Source organism: Odocoileus virginianus, chromosome 29 (assembly GCF_023699985.2).
Source record: "Odocoileus virginianus isolate 20LAN1187 ecotype Illinois chromosome 29, Ovbor_1.2, whole genome shotgun sequence".
NCBI lineage: Eukaryota > Metazoa > Chordata > Mammalia > Artiodactyla > Cervidae > Odocoileus > Odocoileus virginianus.
This window is the reverse complement of record NC_069702.1, coordinates 363160-380026: the sequence shown is the minus strand read 5'-3', so window position 1 is coordinate 380026 and position 16867 is coordinate 363160. Positions and strand designations below refer to the sequence as shown.

Below are 16867 nucleotides of genomic sequence, written 5' to 3'. Positions count from 1 at the left end.
CTTACAAATACTGTGTGCTTTCAGATCTCTCTGGCCCAATGACATCTTTGGCAGCTGTGAGGACGCCCCTGTCCAGACGCTGTTACACATCTATTTCCACCACCAGACGCTGGGCCAGACGGGAAGCTTTGCAGTCATAGGCTCTGACCTGGACATGTCAGAAGCCAACTACAAACTGATGGAACTTAACCTAGAAATAAGAGAGTCTCTACGCACGGTGCAATCATACCACCTCCTCGCACAGGCCAAACCAATTGGAAATTTGGTGAGCACTGGATTTTGAGAAACTTCAGGCTTTCAGGAAAAGACTGAACTGAAGATGATTAAGAATATTAACAAGCACCTTTTATGGACCCTTGCAGTTCACTGATGACTTTCTCTGGCAGCATCCACAACCCCAGTGTAACCAATGTCAAACTTTCTCAAGGTAAAAAAGAATGTCAGAACCACATCTGAAGGGGAAAAAACTAATCATCTAACGGCTGCCAATACCTCCCACAATAAGTGTATAAAGAAAGAATTTTTTAAATGACTTTACCTACGTGAAAAGAAAAGGGCTAAAAGTGATGCATACAAATACAATACTTTCTGGAGAAAGAAAAGAATTCTAAGAATGTTTGCAATAATGGCCTCTAATACTGAGACATTAGAAAGCAGGTAAAATGAGGCTGAAATCGAGGCTGGTTCATTTTAGCTGAAGACCTGCAGAGCTGCTTGGGTTTCTAGCAGTCACAAGCATAATCGACAACTGATGCTTAATCATCTACATGAAGAACATCTATTCGGATAGATAGACACAGAAAGACTTATTTGCAAAAACCATTGATTTTTTTTTTTTTTCCCCCAATATGTGGGATAAGGGCGTGGGTGTTTTTTTTTTTTTTGGTCTGTATAAGGAATTGTGTGTGTGTGTGTGAGCTGAGATGTGTGCATATGTGATAGTCATATTTTCAAGGTATGGGTGTTTGGTGATAACGTCTCAGAGCATGCCTAAAAGAGCACTGCAAGATTATTTTTGAAAAAATTTATTTTATTAGATCTAACTCTTCATAGTGTGTAAATGTTAGGACATTTTAATAATATTTTAAAACTGGGCTTTCCCAGTATTTCGAAAAGAAATAATATATCTGTTAACGTTATTGGAATGCTGCTCAGTTCTCTGATCAGTGCTTATGTTACAATTGTTGATAACTAACCAAAGTAGATGCCTGCGGAGACTTTAAAATGTACAATAAAGATGTATGCTGCCCGTCAGCGCTTCTCATTAGAAAAGTTAACTTATTTTACTCCATAATTATTATAGAAACTGTATAGATTAAAACTGGTATTTTCTTGTACATTTGTGCAGTGCACTGTTATACAAGAAGAGGTGTACAAAGCTAAAGAAAAAAACTGTGGTCATTGATGGTAGAATATGTGACTTGCAGGCCCTGAAAGTCTGCAGAATTTAAGAAGAGAGATGCAAATGCATTTGTATATGTTTATGCAGGACTCACATGTTTCACTCTTAAGGAACCCGGGGCTACGGGGGAAGATGAAAGGAAGCCTGAAGACTGACTTAACCAAAACATGCAATACACTTTTAGTCACTGTCCAAGTCTGCAGTATAACATGGACTGGATTTCTCTGTCCTTTTTTTAAAATAGCATTTTGTAAAAGAAATGAATGTAGTCCCACAAATTCCTCTGATTTGAAAGGAACACCTTGTATTTTTTATATGCATCTCTTATCCACTGTGACTTTTCTTTTAAACTGGGCTCTGGGGTTCCAGAGTTTAGAATGTAGAAATGAAATGCTTAGCTTTGCCTTTTCTTGGCGGTGCGGACCCTGCCAGAAATGTAATTATGCTCAAGTGCATTAACTGAGGGCGCCGTGCACGCCACTGGACTGCTGACTAAAGTTATGTTACCTACAGAATTCTGTAACTGGTCACAGCACATTCATAATCACTGTATTTTTTGACCCTGATAAAAGCAATTATTTTGATGGTGTTCTGGTACTGTAAATGGTGTCCTTTAAATTATTTAATGACTTCTGGGTGTGGGGCAGGAAGACAGCAGTGGTGTCTGGAGACACACCACACTCTACATCCTATCTCACCATCCCCTATTTTTCTCACCCTCCTTATATCCTTTTTGTTAAAATAAAAAGCATTGTAGCTCTTGGTCTGTGTTGTATTTTAAGAAAGGATGAATGATTATAGTGTGCCTCATTAAGGAACTTTTCAAATGTTGCCTTCACTATTCCTAAAAAAAAAAAAAAAATAGTTATCCTTCAAAGGGGGAGAACACATTTAGTTCAATTGACTAACTACCCCAACCTTCCAAACATTTGAAATTTCCTTTTCCTATTCATATGTAACTAAGTCTATTAATAATGTAATAAAGATGAATACACCTGCAGAAAGCAGGATGCAGATATAAAATCATTAGGATTTCCTGTCTGCAAATCAGGTTTTCTTAAAACCTACACTTTGTTGCTCCTTGTCCTCTGGATCCAAAGTGTGCATTCATTAACAAAATATATCAAATGCTTAATTTATTGAACACCTTATTTAGTTTTAATCAGAGCCCAGTTTTTGCTCATTTACAACCTTTTTCTTTTGCCCACTAAATTTATCATTTTTAAAGAGTAAGTCTGTAAAATAACATGAGATACTGTGGTTTATCCAAAAGTTTACATGATTTAGAACATATTTTTACTTCTAGTAATGTAAGATGGGGAGGGTGTGGTGTCCCCCGCCCCCACAACAATCCATCATAAATTCACAGTCACACAGTCTCGGGACAGACTCACCAGAGCCAGAGCGAGCATCCCTCCTTTTGGTCACTGAGAACTGCTTATCCACCAGCATAATCTATACAAAAGGAGATAAGAATAGATGTCAATATAGTTGTACTTTATGGCATTTTTATTTTTAAATTTTCAAAATTTCAAAACTCTCACTTTAGCAAATATAAGAAATATGAACAAAACTAGAATCACTTCCCTTGATACCCAGAGAGAACAGCATTCTGGGGTATTTCCTTCTAGCCTCTCAAGTCTCTCAGGAAAATCACATAAATCTCCAATTAGACATAGTTTGACAGTGCCTCATTGCCAAAATGTTCTGACCATAACTCTCATCACAAGTTCTTATATACCACTTTGTTCAGTTTCTGAATGGCCACTAACTCTAAGTAAAACATACTTTGATCCTGGCTTTGCTTAACTGTAAATAGGGTTAACTGCGCTATTGGGAAAATTAATGGCAATGTTAAGCCTAAAGAATGATTAATAGCCGTATTAATAACCATTGAATTTGTTCTAGGGCTCACTGTAGGGCTCATTTCTATTGTCCCTCATTTGTTCATCAGATGCTTAGAATAAACACACCTCTCGTGTGCCGTGTAAGTCAGATTGGTCTATCCCTGCACCTACCACCTACCGGTGACCTCATGATAAGTTAACAGCATTAACAAAATTCATCACCTTCACCCACACCTTACTATCCTCGTCCTGCATTTCTCTTTGGCCCCACTGCCATTTGATCTTTGCAAGACTCGTTATGGGTTTACGAGCATACATGGTATTGCCAGAGTGATTATTTTGTTTTAAAGGTCAGTCTGTCACTAAGGCTCCACCACAGCTTTAAAGCCTTTCAGTGGATCCTCACTGATGACACGTGAGGACCAGTTGCTCCAGCCTGGGCTTACCAGTGATGCCAGCCATCACACCCACCCCTGTCCTCCAGTGTATTCTGCCACTGTGGCCTCCTGGCTTTCTCTACCACTGGGCCTTTGCACATGTTAGCTTAGTCTAGAAAAGTTCTTTCTTTCCCTCTTCGCGGAATTCAGCTCATCCAAACTTTAGCTCAGGTACAGTGTCATTTTTTCAAGCAAGCCTTCTCTTCCCTCCCAAGTCAGATCCCTTTCGTTTTCTGCCAGGTGCTAAGTGGCTCTTACTTCTGCATAGCAGAGGTTCTCTGCAGAAATTAATGGGCATATGCCCACCTCACTGGAAGCTTTATCAGGGCAGAGGCCACAGCCATGCTTCTCCATGGTAACTTCAGGCCTGACTCAATTGTTTTCACACTTCAGTTACATAAGCAACATCTGGGGTGCTTATTAAACACTTCATCTCCAGATAGTGCTTCAGTAGGAACAGAGGCCTAAGAATCTGCATTTTTACAAACACCAGGCCATGGGGTTAGAGGCCTTCCCCCCCACTATAAGAGGTTCCAGAGACTTCAAATTCATTTTAGTTTCTTTTACTCCCCATATTTGTCTCCGTACAAGCATACGACCTTAAGAGACTTACTATATACATGGCTGCTCTAAGGTAGTAAGGGTTAACTAAAGTGGGATGGTTAGAAATTTGGAAGGCATAATTAGCACCTGGTTCCAATTATGCTGTTTCTGTAACCAGGAAACCAACAGCTCTCAACTCTGACTTCATTAGAATCCCTCCTGTCATACCCCGCCCCCACCAATGCCCCAGGCTCTGTGTTTTCTTGGTAATCTGGTAGAAAGCTATTAGGCACAGTTAGGATGAGGAGCCCTATGTTAAATGGTGCCAAAAACTTTCCACCTACAGAACTACAAGTCCACAATGACAAAGGCTAAAGCTGCCTCTTACTTCATCTTTAAATACATTTAGGAGACCTTTTTTAATGTTCCATTACCAGCTAAAGTTCATTTGAAGTTATTTAACATCTAAAAACTGCCCTCAGCTCCCCCGACCCGTTCCATTCTACATCTGTTCCGTATCTTGTGTTGTCGTCAGCAAGTCAAGTTCTCCCAGCCTTTGTCCCTCACCACCTACTGCACTGAGATGATCTGGAGGCCATGCACTCCCGGTTCTGACTCTGGGTTACCCATCACCCCTGTCCCCTCAAACATCAAGGCCTGGCTCTGCCTTCACCTCCTGCAGAAGAATGCTCATTTTAATAGATGGCTTTTTTGCTCAATTAACTTCTTAAAGGCATCAGACCTACAAAAGCAATAAACATCCCATCAGTGAGTCCCTTCATACTGTCAAGTAGTGACTAGCCTAGCTCAGAGCCTGGCTGCTCCATAAGCAATAGACAAATACTAAAGTAGCAAGCATAGACTGTTAGGACAGGCTCTCCAGTGGATTTTACGCAGTGTATCAACTGTTTTGCAATGCTTTTATTTTACAGTTTTATCAAGTAACAGCCTTTCACGAAGTATTTCGAGGAAGCGGCAGAAGAGGAGGAGGGACATGGGGGAACAAGAGCTCAGCTCACAGGTTCAGCAGAGCAGAGGTTCAGCAGGACCACGGGGTTTTTTTTTAATTCCCCCCCCCCACATTCATTTAAATGATATATTTGAAACTGAAAGTACTGTCACAGGATAGGCGTTTGCCTTTGCATCTCCCACACAAATCTTGACGGTGGGGCCTTTTGGGGTCCACGTGGCGAAGTTTCACTGGGCAGGAGCATCTAGTCTGTTTACAATTCTGAAAAAAATCAAAGTGAGACATGCATACAGAAGATAAACCCCTTGGTGATGTCCTGGAACTTCAAAATTGTTTCTCTAGTCCATTCAAATACTACCTGAATGCGCACTAAGGTTCTGTGCTGACCTTGTTCTGTCTGCAAGGACAGGAACGGGAGTAGGAGCGCCTCCATCATGCACTCCTGCTCCCATTTTGCATAGGATTCGATTCTGAATTGTGAAGCTTCTTTTGAAGAAGTTTAAGAGGAAATCTCTTCCTACCCTTGAAGCCAGGGTGGAGAGCTACCAGGTAGGAGAGAGGAGTCTGACTACAAAAGTGAAGGTGTGAGGCCAGGAGCTAGTAGCAGGCCTGGCACCAGCGGCTGACCTTGGCCCCCTCCCTGCTGCCCAGGGCCTCAGGCTGAGGCAGCAGGCAGAGCAGCAGCCGCTGGCCAAGAGCAGCGCTGTTACAGTAAATTCTATTTCCTTGTCAGATTCCTCTGCTTCAGAACTTGTTCTCCTCTGAGTCAAGGGCATCGATTAGGCTGTCTCAACTGGCAAGTCAAGGTCCACTAGCCGTGTGGTAACCACCAAATTTAGTTCCTTCTTTCCTCTTTGATTATCACAGCCCATTATCACAAGGCAGTGCTCAGTTAATAGTAACAAGCAACCTGTTCCCACTTAACCTGATAAGTTTACTTTAAAACAAATTCCTTTCTGAACTAAGGCAAAACAGAAAATTTTGAAAAACTCGTATTTTTACTAAATACTTATAACTTGGGTATGTGTTTCATGAAATGTATTTGCATAAAATTGTCAGCCTTTATTACCTCATGTTAAAAGCTATTCTGTTATTTAAGTTGACTCTCTCCTGAACTGGACTGAGTGTCAGGTAAAGCAAACATTCTTCCACATTGCAAATGAGACAACAGTCTCCAGAAATGTTCACACAACCAAGGTTTACAAGAACAGGAGGGAACTAACACCGAGACCTGGCTTCGCAGTTGAGTATTATTTCTACAACTCCTTCCAGAAAGGAATCAAAACCTCAGGCCACTGGGAATCTAGGCTCTCTCAGGAATATTTTCAAGAAACTCCTCCTGAACCTTCTCATCACTATCTAGTTCACGCATAAAATGTAAACGTTCAATTTACTTGGCAGGTGATATCCTCCACTCGGTAAGGGTTATAAGACTTCTGGCATGTTCGGCAAAACTGCTTGTAGTAAACCTGAAGGGAAAAGGAAAAACTTAGAGTCCAAACTCTCCTGAATCTTTTGTCAGGATGCCGCTGGTGACAGGGCATTGCTTACCTTGTTAGTGCCTTGTACACACCACACATAGGCACTTTCCCAGCGGATATTGCAGTCCTTGCAGTGATAGTAGCCATACTTCTGCTCTAAGAACTGAGCGAGACAATAGCAGAGTTTAACCAACTTGCCATCTGAACCAGCCTTCATTGCAAGCAGCCTGGAAAGGATCTGATACTCAAAACTGGCACTCTGCCTCAGACCATGGAGGAAAGCAGAATCAGGTTCAAGCTGGTCTCCACAAGGTAACAATTAGCAAAGCTAATAGCTTAATCAAGTATTGAATAGAAAAGCATGGGCCCACAGAAGTTTGTGTTCCACATTTACTTGGTTCAAATAGCAGTTTACTAAGCAGGTGTTTTCCTGCAGACAGGCAAGGGGAAAGCCAAACATACAGGGTTCCTGAATCTCGGGATTCTAGAGGGAGAGTTTTTCTTTCTGTAAAATAGGTCTGATCTTAGCACACACGCAAATGAAGTAGTCAAACGAAGAAATAAGATTCCACCCTAAAATAATCTTGGGTGAACACCTTGAAAAAAGCTCTTTATATTGTTAATTAAGTTTCTACCAAACAGTGGTGCTGAGAATTGAAAATATGGATAAGCCATTAATTCATACACAATATGAACAAAAGTAGTATTATCTTATTCTTTAAGTTATTCTCAGTAAGAAACAAGTTACAAACAAGTTTTTCAAAGTTAGGTCTTTAGGATTGGAAAGAGCTTTGGAAGACTCAGCATTTTCACAGGTGAGCAAGCTGAAGTCCAGGAAGGTTAAACGTTTGAGTATGAACACAGTTCGGAGAGGTCACAGCTTGTGCACAAATCTGTTTCACTCTCTTTGCTTCCCGGACCCCCACTAAATAGCCCTGAGGGCCTGGAGGAGACATCAGAAGGACTCCTCCCGGCCTCTTACTACTTCTCAAGTCTTTCTCCTCGGCTGGGTTACAACCCCCCAGTGCGCTCCAGCTCTTTAGCATTCAGGCAACTACGACATGGCCCTCCAAGCCTGCTGCTCTCGCGGAGCAGTGCCCGGCAGTACCGCCAGATTTCCGAATAGGGGTGCGTCTTAAGTGCAAGGTAAAATCCTGACCAGGACCCCAGTCGTCAATGGTTATGGTTTCTAACACAATGAATTCAAAACAGAGTGGGATCCACGGGAATCGACTCTCCTGGCCAATAAGTTCACCTTCTCATGTTCTGAGGCCCATCGTGGATCATCCAGTGTACATACGATTTATTTGCTGTAGACAGCTGACTACACTCTGGCAGTCAGCAAATACTCTCGGAATAAGAACGTTAAGAGCTTTTCTACCGCCACCCCTGTGTAGTTGGAGTTCAACGATAATAGCAACAAGCCCACTATACTAGATTTGATGCTGACGGAGATAGACTTCAGCAGCCACCGAAAGGCACCGAAGCGCGCCGGCGCGTGTCGAGAGCAGCCGAGGGCGGGCACCCGGACGCGGATGGGAGCCAACATAACTCGCGGGGATCCCCTGCCAGTTCCCGGGCCGACTCGGGTCTCACCTGGAAGCGCAGGCGCTCCTTGCCCGGCTGAGGGCTGCGGGACGACGACCTCTCGCCAGCGGCGTCCGGGACCCTGGCCACCGGCGGGGGTTGCTCGCGGCTCGCCGGTACTGCGGCCTGGGCCTCGTCCTCCTCAGGCTGCGGCCGCTGGGACACCTTCCTCGCCAACCCGTCTCCCTCCTCGGGGCCTCGGGGCCTCGCAGGTGGCGGCCCTCGCTCAGTCTCCGGCTTCCCGGGCCTCTGCTCGCCCGCCGCGGCCTCGGCCCCTTCCAGAAGGGTGGCTAGGCAGCGGGAGGTCACGGGCGAGTACACAGCCAGGGTGCGCAGGAAACGCACGGGCCGCGGGGCGCGGCTCGGCGGGCTGTCCTGCTCCGGGCCCCGGCGGGCGCGCTGCGGGGAGGCCGGGCAGCTGCCGCCCGCGACCACCGCGCCCTCGGGATCCGGACTCGGGCCGGACTCGCGGGCCCTGCGCCCCAGCGTCCGCCGTCCCAGCGAGCACTGCACCGACACGTCGCGGCACGGGTTCATCTGCACCGCCGCGTCCCGAGTGCTGGCCCGGCGGGGGCCCACCTGCGACAGCAGGGCCATGAGCTGCGCGCGGTGGTAGCTGTGGACGTAGTCGGCGGCCGCCAGCTGCCGCTGGCCCGGGAACGACGACGAGGCCGCGCCGTCGGAGGAGGAGGAAACGGGAGGGTAGCCCCCGCCCCGGGGTCGCGAGCCACCCTCGTCCGCCCCGCTTTTTCCCTTGGCGGCGGCGGCCGGGTAGAGGCACCGGTACGAATAGAGGGCGCACGCCGGGTACAGGTAACCATCCAGGACGATGTCCCCCAGGGCAGCCATCAGCGTTCCCCTGCCGCCTGCAGGCCGGCCCCGGCGCCCTAAATAGATGACCTCCCGGGGCGGCCGGGCGCGGGCCCCACCCCCGCGGGCAGCGCTGCGCTGGGTCAGCGCCCCACCCCCACCTCCCCACCCGCTGGGGTCCTCGCTTCCCCGCCGAAGGGTTCCCTCCCCGACCGTGGTGTGGGAATATTCCACACCCGGAGGTCGGCGCGAATATACCTAAAATGATCTGCAAAGAAAACTTGCTTTGCGACGCAAAACTGACCTGGAAGTGACCTTGCCCCAGGTGAAGAGGATACCCGCAGAACCATCCCCGGGATTAACCAGGTGGTCGCCATTCCTCGGTTATTGTCTGCCGCCTCCGAAGCTGAGGCTAGGCTGGGTGCCTCTGGCTAGCGAGCAAAAATGCGAAGGTTTGGGGTCTGATAACCTACGATCTCACATTATACGTTATTTAATCATCTCAGAGTTGCTCTGAGAAATCTACGCATTGAACCCTTTCAGTAAGTGCATAGGGAAAGCGCTCTAGGGCTTCGTATCTAGGCTAATTGTTTTCTCCCTTGGAGAATTTACTCCCTCCCCGCCGCCCCGCCTCCTGCGTCCCCCGCCAACCTCAAATGGTGACCAGGAGGTGCTGTTGAGTACCACCAAGGATTGCTATTTTCTGGGGAGGATAATCGTTCCACGGATTTTTCTGACCAAATAAACTTTGCAAAGGAAAACTGATTTAGGCTGTGTTTACATAAACGCTGAAGATGAAACCAGTCCCCAGTTGAAAAGCAAATGCCTTGTTAATGAGAAAGATGTTGGCTGTTCATTACAAATAGATATCAGATCAAATAATCAAATACATTAATGTAACTTTTCCCTGATTTGAAACAGGTTGGACAATGAGATATTATATTTCATTGTTTAATTGACCTGTTTGGGGATTTCTCTGAATACAGGTCAAATTTTAACAGTGTCAAGTATTTATAAACTGAGCAAGCACACTTTGTTTTAACAATAATTACATTCAACTCAATTATGCTTTACAAATATAGCATGTCTTTACTCATATAAGATAGTGCATAAAATTCTACATTTCCAAGACCCTGTTTAACATATTTGAAACAGTCATAGAAATTGGTAATGGTGAAAACCAAAAAGCACACTTGTTCAGGCCATCAACCTAGCAGTCCCAGGTGCAAATTACAACACTGATTTGTCATTTATGTAAATGCTTGGTTAATACACCAATGCAACCTTATGGTGGGTACATCAAAATTGTTACATGTATAATGATGTGAACCAGTTGTTGTTCTTTATGTAAACCATAGACACTACGACAGACCATAAATATGAAGTAGTATTTCAGCAAGATAAACTCTCCTGTGTATTTCCATATTTAGAGTGAAGTCTGAGTGGTTTCCATCATAATTAAATTATCTGCTTTCACTGTGCCATAGGACGTGTCTGCCATTTCCTCTTCTTTCAGTTTCTTATAAGAAATATCTGTATCTTCATCTTCATCTAGAGGATCTTGCTTGTGCAGTACTCCACTTCCATACATTTTATATATTAAAACAAAAATCCCTGCTTCTGCAGACTGGAAAAGGGCATAAAGCAAGGGAAACATGTACATACTTCCTATGTTTTGTGGTGGAAATGCCAGTTTCAGGATGGCGGTACAGAGCTGCACATTCTGGCTCCCTGTTTCCAGGCTCACCGTCCTCTTGCAGTTGGGAGGAAGATGGAAGACAGTAGCTAAGCCATAGCCGGAGGCATAGCCTGCCAAAGGCATAAAAATCGCTACCACATAAACAGCTGCTGGAATACTGGCCAACAGTTCAGGTCCTAACATAGTGCCGGTCAATATGAAAAGGACCACCAGCGTCATTAGCAGAGACCATAGGGAAATCTAGTAAAAGAAAACAGAGAAGCCATCAAAAATAGTTTTTGGAACTTCCCTGGCAGTCCAGTGAAGACTCTGCACTCCCAAAGCAAGGGGCATGGGCTCAGTCCCTGGTGGGGGAACTAAGATTGTGCAATGCCAGCCTGGTATGCCCTGAAGACAACAATAAGATAGTTACGGAGGAATTCAAACAAGGGGACCCTGGACTCTTGGAAGAGGAGAGCCATCTAGTCTGATCTCCTACACAGAATGAAGATCTTCGCCATGAAAGTTTTTGACACTATTTTTGAGAATGGGTAGACCACCTCAGGAGGCATCCAGGCCATGTCAGGTAGCTCTGTTGGCGACCTGTCCTTATGTGTAATGACAATGTACCTGTGATAGCTGCCAGCCACTGTCTTGGACAAGAACTCAGGAGCAACACAGACCAGACAGGCTGCTCCTCCTAAAAATAGCCTACAAGCATTTAAAAACAGTTATGAGGGGAAGGTTATTACTCTTCTCTGGGGGCAGACTGTCCCAAGTTTTCAGCCTCCATCCCATAACTCTGTTTTGGAGTCCCCATTTGTTCTGAGTGCTCAGTCCTGTCTGACTCTTTGCAGCCCCATGTGTTGTAGCTCACCAGGTTCCTCTATCCGTGGGATTTTCCCAACGGGAATACTGGAGTAGGTTGCCATTTCCTCCTCCAAGGGATCCTCCCGACCCAGGGATTGAACCCTCATCTCTTGCATCTCCTGCATTGGCAGGCAGATTCTTTACCACTAGCACTAACTGGGAAGCCTGACTGTTCTGAACATTAATTTGTCAATGTGCCTTTTAAAAATGGGGCGGTTAGAACTGAGCCCAATATAACAGGTATAGTCTGATGAATGGAGTAGACAGATGGGATATTACTTCCCCTGAACAGGACTCCATGTTTTCCTTAATAAATTAGTTCTGGTTTTACACAGAAGATAAAAGGCTATTAATTTATGCAACTGAGTGTCCAATATTTTTGACTTTCAAAATACTTTATATCTCAGAGAACTGTTAGTAATACCCAACAATACCAACTCAGATTAGGTTAGAGAAAAGAAAAAACGTAAACATAAGATGTGAGGAATTCTTTGTAATTCTGGAACTCCCTCCTTTTCATCTGTTGATGAGAAACCTCCCACCTGTCTCTAATGATGCTTAGGAATTATTATATATAACAGAAAGATTTTAGGTACAAAACAATTGACTAAAAACTGTGTGTCATCTTGATGTCTGACTGATTTATGTCACTCATGCAAGTAAGACAGGCTCGTAAATAGTAAGATGGAAACCTAGAAATTCTTCTCATTCTTCAGGTTGGCAGTTTGTTTTTTTTCAATGGGGCGGAGGGTTGGGTGGGTGTTTGTGAGGAAGAGGACAGTTCCAGAGCCATTTAAGTGTTGCTTCTGGTTTCATAGATATGTGGGAAGATAATCCTTTGGAGTCTGTGAGATTGGCATATACTCTTTAAAAAATCATTCAAAATGTATCTGGGCTGGTCAAAAATCTATTCTAAAGGGTACTGAAATAATATAAGATACTCATGCTACAAATGTACCAATCAAAACTATTAAGTGTCAAAGTGTGTCTACATCAAAAGCTTTGACAAGAAATCTGATTCTTCATTGTGAAAATAGTGGCTCTGAATCATTTCCTTTGAACCATTTAAAATCATTTGCATGAGCACTGACATTGAATACTCATTTTAAAGTGTTTGCAAAAGTATAAAAATATTATGAAGCAGATCTATGAGTGTGCTAGTTAAGAAATAGGTCCAGCTTTTCAAGTGCTAGGGCCTGGTGCACTGGGAAGACCCAGAGGGATCGGGTGGAGAGGGAGGTGGGAGGGGGGACTGGGATGGTGAATACGTGTAAATCCATGGCTAATTCATTTCAATGTATAACAAAAACTACTGTAATGATGTAAAGTAATTAGCCTCCAACTAATAAAAATAAATGGAAAAAAAAAAAAAAAAGAAATAGGTCCAGCTTTAACTCTAAGTTAGACAGTCTTATTGGATTGTCTGTTATTTAAATATATTTATTTTTAGCATGGGAATAGGGTATTTGATTGACTTTCTCTTAGAATTCCTAAGGTTTTATAGTAAATGCATCACATTAATACTAGTAGCTTAATGATCAAAGTTAATAAGTTCTTAATGCTCTCAAAATGATCTATAGTATATTATGTTTAACATTAAAATATTTATGTTTACATATACATGTATATTTATTGGGCGTCCCTGGCAGCTCAGACAGTAAAGAATCCACCTGCAATTATTACATTCAAAGAATATATGTTTATTACAGAGCATATTTTTTTACTCAAGTTTGAATATATGTACTGAAAAGGGCCCTCTATTTTTCATATTAAAGTTAGTCCCTCTGTATCAGATTACTTTAATAAATAAAATAAGTAAAACACAAAGGATTATGTCATCTTAAATCTACATAATTTAAACATTAGGGTGAGCCTTTTTCCCTCTGTTTTCTAAAGGAATTTGCATATACATTATATGGTAACTAGTTATTTACTTTATTTAACTTCCTAAAATGAGAATCCTGTTCATGGTTTACTCTTGTTTACTACTATTTTTGAGTTTTCAAAGAAAGTTTAATTTATAAATATTTAAATTTTTTTCCTCCAATCAATTATTACAAAATCTCTACTGCTACAAAAAGCATTACTTTTTAAAAATAAAGCAATATTGGAAATATTGCACAAAATAATAGAAATTTCATCCTTTCACTAGCTTTAGAACTCATATGAAATATTGCAATGGGGAAGGAAAAAGAAACACAAATTTAGTAATGGTAATATATTCTGCATTATTTACCCAGGACCTAATTTTATTTTGTGTATTCTATTATATTCCATGATGTAATTTTTGAATTACCTTTGGTCTTATTAGTGTAAACTTACTTTTAGAAAACTAATAAAACATTGTAAAGGAATCTGCTACAGAGTTTCTGAGAACTAGAGTTCCACTTTTAAAGAATAGTAATGCATTTCTAAAATACTGCACAAATCCAATTAAAATAACTTTATTTCACCTGCTTTGATTTTTAGTAATACATGACTTCTTAGTGAAAAACATGTTGCCGTTTAATTGCACTGTCATCTTTTTTCCTCATGATCTGTTTCCACCTATGAGTACTGACAGTTATCTTATGCTGTTTTTAATCAACCTTGGTATATTAATTAAAGCTGTTATTTTTGAAGTTCTAAAAGATGGGATGGAAGTTATCTTCCTGGCATAATTTTTTAAGTTTATCCATGGAAGGGCTGCCCAGTCCTTTTCTTCCTTATCCTTCTTTTCCAAACTTCTCCCCATTTCGGCCGTGGGTCAGAGACCTGGGACCCTCTACGAATGTAAAGCAGGCAAGAGCGACCTTACCTTCACAATGTAGTCGGCCACCCGGCTGTATCTGTGGCGGATGAAGACGCCCAAACCGATGGGGATGAGAGTGCTGCAAAGCGTCAGGATCACCGTCCCTATGGGCAGTAACTGCACCAGGGGAGTGTCAATCCAAGGCCGGCTGTAGATCCACAGGCACAGGGGCATCAAGACCAGGGCCAGGAGGGTGGAGGAGATGGTCATGATGATGCTGCAGGAAAGGGAATGGACAGAAGTTGGAACAGCTTTGAGCCAAAGAGCCTTGCTTGCACACTGGATAAAGAAGAAAGAGGGCGACTACAAGACCCCCAGTTTGAAGTCAGGGGTGAACCTGCTTCATCTCAGGGGAGCACCAAGAGAGCAGCATGTCTAAGCCCAATTGAAACAAGAACTCCAGGTAAGATAAAAAGAATCTCAGGACTATGGCTCTCTGCTTTCTGCAGCCTACTACACTGGTTACCCTCTGGATGATTGTGAGGACAAGGAATATTTTTGTTCTCTTTTCTAATCCTCCAAAGCACCCTGAAGGACATGGTAAAGCTGCCAGATACTACTTGTTGGAATGACCTCAATCACAATCTTATATATGAGATTACTTTCTTTACTGGAGCCAACAGTCCTATTTTGCTTTTACATTTCCCAAGTCCTGGCTTCAGACTTCCCAGTTCCCTTTGTCTTCTGGGGCCCACAGACGTGCATTGACAGTGCAACAGTCAGGGAGGGTGGGGAGAGAGCTATGGATGAGACCCCCAGACCTCAGAGCACCTCTGTTCCCGTCTAGAGCTTCTCCCCTCCAGCCCTGCCTCTTCATGTCTGCCTGGACATCACCCTCATCTCGTTTCTTTGCAGCTCTCCCGCACCTCATGCCAACCGCCTCTACTTCCTCCCTCCTTGGCCTTGAACCCGTGGCTGTAAACGCGGTTGGCGTTGAGAAAGACGCCTGTGGGACCGGAAGCAGCTCGGTACCTGAGGTTCATGTCGCCGTCCACGAGCAGGGACATGAGGTTGGAGAGATTCCCGCCGGGACAGCAGCCGCAGAGGAGCACCGCCACGGCGGCCGCGCCGTCCAGGGAGAAGACGAGCGCCAGCAAGAAGGCCAGCAGCGGCAGGAAGCCGAACTGGCAGAGCGCGGCCAGCAGCGCGCCCACCGGCCGGCGGACGTGCGCCGCGAAGTGGTTCCCGTCCACCGTGCAGCCCAGGCCCAGCATGGTGATGCACAGGGCGGCGCCCACCAACACGTTCAGCCCGTGGTTCAGCGGCGTGTCCCAAAACGGGGGCTCGTGGGCCGCCTCGGGCCGAGCGAACAGGGGCGGGCTGGGGCCAGCCGCGCCGCCCGCGAAGCTGCCGGCCGTCGGCGCCGGGGTCGGAGTGGGGCCGGGGCTGAAGCTGACCCCGGGCCCCGGCGCCACACTGAGCACCGGGCCCGGGCCGGCGCTGGAGGCCGGCGCGAGGGGTGCGTCCGGGCCGGGACTCAGGCTGCTGGCGGTGGGCGACAAGGTGTAATTGTCCGGAGGCAGCGTGGACGGGCCGAAGAGCAGGGTGGCGTTGTCGGGGCCGAAGAGCAGGGTGGCGTTGCCGGGGCCGAAGAGCAGGGTGGCGTTGCCGGTGCTGTCCATGGCTCTGTCGGGGGAGGCTGCGGGTCTGGCTCTTGCTTGCCGTGCGGACGTCTCTTCCCTCCCGCCGCGCGGGCCTCCCTGCGCCTTCGATCGCCACCGCCGTCCGTCTGTCCGCCCGTCTGCAGCTGCCAAACGGGGCTCAATTGCAAGGCTCTGCTGCGCGCGGCTGACGTCTGGGGCGGCCGGTTGGTCCTCGGCTGTGGCGGGGCGGAGTGGGGCGGGGGGCGGGAGGAGGTTGGCCGGCGACCGCTGGCTGGCACTTAAGAAACCGCAGCCCCCGAGGGTGAACCCAATCGCTGGGCCCCCCGTGCCTGCAGGCCCCGCCTTCGCCGGCCGAGTCCCCTCCTTTTAATCCCCAGTAAGTGGTTCTGTGAGAGTGTAGCCAGGGGCGGAACAAAGACCTGACAAAGGAGAAGGAAAAACCAGAAAAAACCGTGCCTGGCTGCTGCTAAGTTCTCTGATGGGCTCTGACTCTTTGATAACGAAATCTGGGCATCCAGACACAGAGAGAGAGAGCAAGCTGGTCTAGGCACGCACATACATCATATAGACTGTTCAAAGAGCCTGCAACCCCGAGTGTTGCGAGGGATGCTTGACTTAATAGGAATTGCTCTCTCTGGTAGCAAGACACAATACTTGTGTTTTGACAACGTAGAAAGTAATAAAATATATATTGGTGGGGTTTGAGCCAGGTCTTGTGCAAGTGCGTATGCATTATTTCATTTGATTTTCTCGCAGCAGAGCCTTGGGAGAGATCCTGTTAGCTCGATTTTTCCACACCGGGAATCCGAGGCACAGGGAAATCTCAGCCTCATCAGCCAAATCCACA

General features: G+C 45.5%; 3 protein-coding genes across 13 annotated transcripts in view; 1 reads left to right on the top strand and 2 right to left on the bottom strand.

The window, feature by feature from the left end:
• FRYL (FRY like transcription coactivator) overlaps positions 1–2164 on the top strand; it is a 297672-nt gene extending 295508 nt beyond the window's left edge. For all 10 annotated transcript variants that reach the window (XM_070458031.1, XM_070458033.1, XM_020879792.2 and 7 more), the window contains one exon: positions 25–2164. In XM_070458031.1, coding sequence (XP_070314132.1) covers positions 25–283 — 259 coding nt within the window. In that variant the 3' untranslated portion in view covers positions 284–2164. The remainder of the gene's footprint in view (positions 1–24) is intronic.
• On the bottom strand, positions 1564–9133 carry ZAR1 (zygote arrest 1). Of its 2 annotated transcripts, XM_070458035.1 has the most exons (5): positions 8277–9133; positions 6751–6843; positions 6594–6668; positions 5346–5460; positions 1564–2857 (listed from the first exon to the last, which is right to left on the bottom strand). In XM_070458035.1, exons 1-5 carry the CDS (start codon positions 9114–9116, stop codon positions 2841–2843), a joined length of 1140 nt encoding a protein of 379 aa, XP_070314136.1. In that variant the 5' UTR covers positions 9117–9133; the 3' UTR covers positions 1564–2840. The 2 variants fall into 2 exon arrangements, with proteins under 2 accessions (XP_070314136.1, XP_020735521.2); XM_020879862.2 differs by lacking the exon at positions 1564–2857 and having other exon boundaries at positions 5113–5460.
• Positions 9134–10140: 1007 nt separating this feature from the next.
• SLC10A4 (solute carrier family 10 member 4) lies at positions 10141–16386 on the bottom strand. Its single transcript, XM_070458025.1, has 3 exons — positions 15389–16386; positions 14423–14633; positions 10141–11016 (listed from the first exon to the last, which is right to left on the bottom strand). Exons 1-3 carry the CDS (start codon positions 16036–16038, stop codon positions 10504–10506), a joined length of 1374 nt encoding a protein of 457 aa, XP_070314126.1. The 5' UTR covers positions 16039–16386; the 3' UTR covers positions 10141–10503.
• Between the last annotated feature and the right edge of the window lie 481 nt (positions 16387–16867).

Bases quoted from the DNA above. Each gene is read 5' to 3' on its own strand.
- ZAR1 (XM_020879862.2), bottom strand. From the start codon at position 9,116: ATGGCTGCCCTGGGGGACATCGTCCTGGATGGTTACCTGTACCCGGCG. The intron at 6,669-6,750 runs GTAAGCAATGCC...TTTTCCCTTCAG, and splicing joins GTGTACAAGGCACTAACAAG to GTTTACTACAAGCAGTTTTG. The intron at 5,461-6,593 runs GTAAATTGAACG...GATTTTTTTCAG, and splicing joins TGGAGGATATCACCTGCCAA to AATTGTAAACAGACTAGATG.
- SLC10A4 (XM_070458025.1), bottom strand. From the start codon at position 16,038: ATGGACAGCACCGGCAACGCCACCCTGCTCTTCGGCCCCGGCAACGCC. The intron at 14,634-15,388 runs GTACCGAGCTGC...CCTTTCCTGCAG, and splicing joins GACGGCGACATGAACCTCAG to CATCATCATGACCATCTCCT. The intron at 11,017-14,422 runs GTAAGGTCGCTC...TTCTTTTACTAG, and splicing joins TGGCCGACTACATTGTGAAG to ATTTCCCTATGGTCTCTGCT.